Raw genomic sequence first — 2,480 nt, forward strand, 5'->3', positions numbered from 1 at the left:
AAATTGGTGATTTGTTGGAATTGCTTATTAAATGAAAACATTTATTCAAATAATTTGCTTAAAACAAATTGCACAACTTAAGATAGAATCTTTTAAATTCTTTAAGGAATAAAAATTATTCGTTAAACCTTTTAACGATTATTCGCTTGCACCAGAGTGTAAAGTGTAAATTATTGAACGAATAATAACTACACAAATTGTTTTGTCTATTTTTGTCACTGAAGCCCAAATATTATTGATACCAAACTAATAGAGCAATCATAACGAAATAATAACTTAATTGCTAATGAAAACAAAAACATAAACAAATTATGAAAACTTTTACCTCAAATTGTTGAACTTTTCCAATTTCTAAATAATAAAATGCACGAAAGTATAAATTTTTAATATCAAATTTTGTTTTCAATAAACAACAAGAAAATCTCATATAAAATCCTTAATATTTTCCAAAAATCCTCTAAAAACGTTTTATTGCTCTTGCCACCAACTACAAGTTTCTTTGGTTATGGTCAACATTTTGTATAGACCACGTTTGCCCAATGGCAAACATGTACCTTTGAATTGGTCTCTTAAACTGTATCGTTGGACTAATATAATCTGTTGGCCCTTGGAGGATAATGCACCCTATTGGTTTCATTTGTTTGATCGTTTCTTGTGGTTTTTGGGTTTTGTAACTTTTGTAGTGCACAACGATGCTGAGTTTAGATATTTGGGTGTGTATTTTAATAATTTGGATGAAATGTTAACGGGAGTACCTACGTATCTGGTGCTGATAGAACTACATTTACGAGCCTTCTCGTTGGGTTGGAGAAAACATGATTTTAAGAGATTACTGAAGAAATTTTATGCGGAAATTTATATAGAAGAGTAAGTAAACCTGAGAGAAAATTTAATATCTTTAATTCTTCCTTCTCCTTTTCATCTTCTAAATAGATCAGTGAACTCCCAGCTCTTCAACAAAATCAAACGTCAAATTTGGCCAATTCTAACATTTTCTCTGCTCTATTTCTTGGCTCTAAACTCATACATTGTCACTGCGGTCTATGTCTTGTCCACCAATAAAAGAGAACTGCTCTACAAAATGATACCACCCGTGGACTACAAGAATAATTTCTACATCTTTTTTATTCTGCTAATGAGTAACATTTGGGTGGGTTTCATAGTCACCACCATGATGTTTGGAGAAGGCAACATGTTGGGCCTTTTAATATTTAATCTGAACGGTCGTTATATAATGATGCGTGAATCGTTCAATAACAAACTGGATACATTGTTGAAGAGTAATACCAATACCAATATTGTTCAGAAATATGAGCGATTGTTAATGGAAACGTTAAAGGAAAACTTGAGATTAAATAAATTTGCCCGCGAGATACAAGATGAATTTTCGTTTCGTATATTTGTTATGTTTTCGTTTAGTGCCATATCGTTGTGTGCCTTGGGTTTTAAGGTCTATACGGTGAGATAAATCTAATATAAAAACAATATTTACATTTTAATAAAAATATATTTCAGAGCCCTGTTAATAGCATTGGTTATGCCTTTTGGGCTATAGGGAAAATTCAAGAAATTCTGGCCTTTGGTCAATTGGGCTCTACTATTATAAGCACGGTAAGTATTTTCTCTAAAATTGTTTTAATTTTTTTTTATTTATTCATTTGTTTTTTTTTTGCCAGACCGATCAACTAAGTTCCATGTATTATGAGTCCAAATGGGAAACCGTAATTGAGCGTTCCTTGAATTCAGCAGAAAATGTTCATTTAATGAAATTCGTTACATTATCTATAGTCACCAATCGCAATCCTTTTCATTTTACTGGCTTGAACTTCTTTAATGTTTCTTTGGTTTCTGTTGTTGCGGTAAGTGTATAGCTTTAAATTGTCATTAATTTAATTTTATTCAGTTTTTAATTTTTTTTCATTTTCAGATTTTACAGGGAGCTGGCTCATATTTTACATTTTTGATTTCTTTACGTTAAGAAAATTATTAAAATGTGTTAATTTCAAAAAATTTCACAGAAATGTGTTCCTGCCCAATAAGCATTTTTACTGGAATTCAAGTTGAAAGCAAATGTAAATCAAGCCTTGAGTTATAGTCAAACAATTGAATTACAGTTGTATTACACTTTATTTCAATAGCATTCTCCAGTAAAAAGCAAACATAAATTTAAGCCATATGCTTTTGGTTTGAATAATATTTAATTTTTCAAATATTTTTCATATTTAAAATATAATTACATTTGCATTCAAGTGAAATTCCAACAAAATGTTCAAGTGCTTGAATTTTTGGGTGTTTGGAGCTTACTGGGTAATGTTAAAAATCAAAAAACAATTTCTTGGAAAATTATCGAAAAAAATAATAATCTTTATTTGTTATAAATATAGACAGGTTTTGAAACATTTATTTTTTGTTTATATCATATTCCGATTTTGCCCATATTCAGTAAACACTAGGGATAGCATTTAATCGCAATTTTTTAT

General features: G+C 29.6%; 1 protein-coding gene across 1 annotated transcript; it reads left to right on the forward strand.

Moving 5' to 3' along the window:
* Positions 1-505: 505 nt before the first annotated feature.
* On the forward strand, positions 506-1,978 carry Or74a (Odorant receptor 74a). The gene is made up of 5 exons (XM_065501963.1): positions 506-867; positions 934-1,459; positions 1,516-1,611; positions 1,677-1,859; positions 1,928-1,978. Exons 1-5 carry the CDS (start codon positions 506-508, stop codon positions 1,976-1,978), a joined length of 1,218 nt encoding a protein of 405 aa, XP_065358035.1.
* The last annotated feature ends 502 nt before the right edge of the window (positions 1,979-2,480 follow it).

Source organism: Calliphora vicina, chromosome 2 (genome assembly GCF_958450345.1).
Source record: "Calliphora vicina chromosome 2, idCalVici1.1, whole genome shotgun sequence".
NCBI classification, from domain to species: domain Eukaryota; kingdom Metazoa; phylum Arthropoda; class Insecta; order Diptera; family Calliphoridae; genus Calliphora; species Calliphora vicina.